This window comes from Rhagoletis zephyria, unplaced genomic scaffold (assembly GCF_001687245.7).
Source record: "Rhagoletis zephyria isolate East Lansing unplaced genomic scaffold, Rhagoletis_zephyria_1.1 Rzeph_scaffold_59184, whole genome shotgun sequence".
Classification (NCBI taxonomy): domain Eukaryota; kingdom Metazoa; phylum Arthropoda; class Insecta; order Diptera; family Tephritidae; genus Rhagoletis; species Rhagoletis zephyria.
In genome coordinates, this window is record NW_016216235.1 from 1 (window position 1) to 1,131 (window position 1,131).

Genomic DNA, 1,131 nt, shown 5'->3' on the forward strand with positions numbered 1-1,131 from the left:
TTTTTTAATTTAGTATTTAATTAGGGAAAATAGTCTTACATTTAGGTTTTGTTTCAACACATGCATGCTTATATTAGCCATGACTTATTTTACGGTGATTCCAAATTGTGCTTTCTTAACTACTTTCGATGGACCAAGGATTCGAGTCTCGACTCCTTCGCAGATAGATCTTAGAGTTACACTATCTGATTGTTTTTTGTTGAGGGAAATGGCGCTGGCTACAGCTCGCAAGTTGTTTGATCTTTTATTTAGCACACTGGAAAAACTACTTGTTTTTTTTTGTTGAGCAAGTTTTGCCCGCTTAAGAATCGGATAAGGCGGACTCTTGATTTGCTGCTGCGATAAATCCCTTTTAAATGGCTTAAATCCTCTGACAGACTTCTTCTTCGCCTCTTTCGGTTTTTCTTCGGGGTCCTTAGGCATGTCGAGCTCTATTAGTGGTGGCGGATTTTTCAGTGTTATAATGGCATCCTTATTTGCTCTTATTCTTCTGTACCCTTCCGGAGTTATGCTTTTGGTTTTTGTTTCTCGTATAGCCCACAAAGTTGCCGCCAGCTGCGCAATGACTGCAGTTGAATGCCTCACTTTTTCTTTAATTTGCTGCAAAGACTAAGTTGTTTCGAATGGCTGTTGAAAACCAGAACAAGAGAGAAAGATACTAACTTTAATCTGCATGCATACCTTTTGATCTTTTTCAAATATAGTAAACATAGATACGACCAAAAATGCCAGGAATATGAGAACAAAGGAAGACAGCAGCCATACGTCTAATGTGGTCACAGAGTCCAAATGGTTGTCGAAAATGAAACGGAATAATTTTGAGAAACCATTGCACATCTTTTGTGAAAATGGGTACACGCAGGTGAATTCAGTTAAAAAATTTAAAGCCGGATCTTTATCGTCCATCCTGCCTATCTCTCACTTGACGTTACAATTTGAAAAATTGCAAAAATAGTTACTTTTCCGATTTCCTAAAGTAAATGAAAATTTATTTTTGATTGAGCATTTATTTACAAGAGAATTAGAAAATTTTTATGCAGAAGTGTTTTTTCGTCATAACTTCACGTATATGTATATAGACTGCGCCTTAGTTGTATGGAGAAAAATTTTGTTAAGCTAAAAAGCCAACCA

At 36.4% G+C, this 1,131-nt stretch overlaps 1 protein-coding gene across 1 annotated transcript; it reads right to left on the bottom strand.

Annotated features, from left to right (window-relative positions):
* Nucleotides 1–84: 84 nt before the first annotated feature.
* On the bottom strand, nucleotides 85–906 carry LOC108356438 (uncharacterized). The gene is made up of 2 exons (XM_017607549.1): nucleotides 682–906; nucleotides 85–609 (listed from the first exon to the last, which is right to left on the bottom strand). Exons 1-2 carry the CDS (start codon nucleotides 904–906, stop codon nucleotides 85–87), a joined length of 750 nt encoding a protein of 249 aa, XP_017463038.1.
* Between the last annotated feature and the right edge of the window lie 225 nt (nucleotides 907–1,131).

Excerpts from the sequence above, each read along its gene's own strand:
- LOC108356438 (XM_017607549.1), bottom strand. The coding sequence starts at position 906 with ATGGACGATAAAGATCCGGCTTTAAATTTTTTAACTGAATTCACCTGC. Across the intron at positions 610-681 it reads TATTTGAAAAAGATCAAAAG|TCTTTGCAGCAAATTAAAGA; the intron begins GTATGCATGCAG and ends GAAACAACTTAG.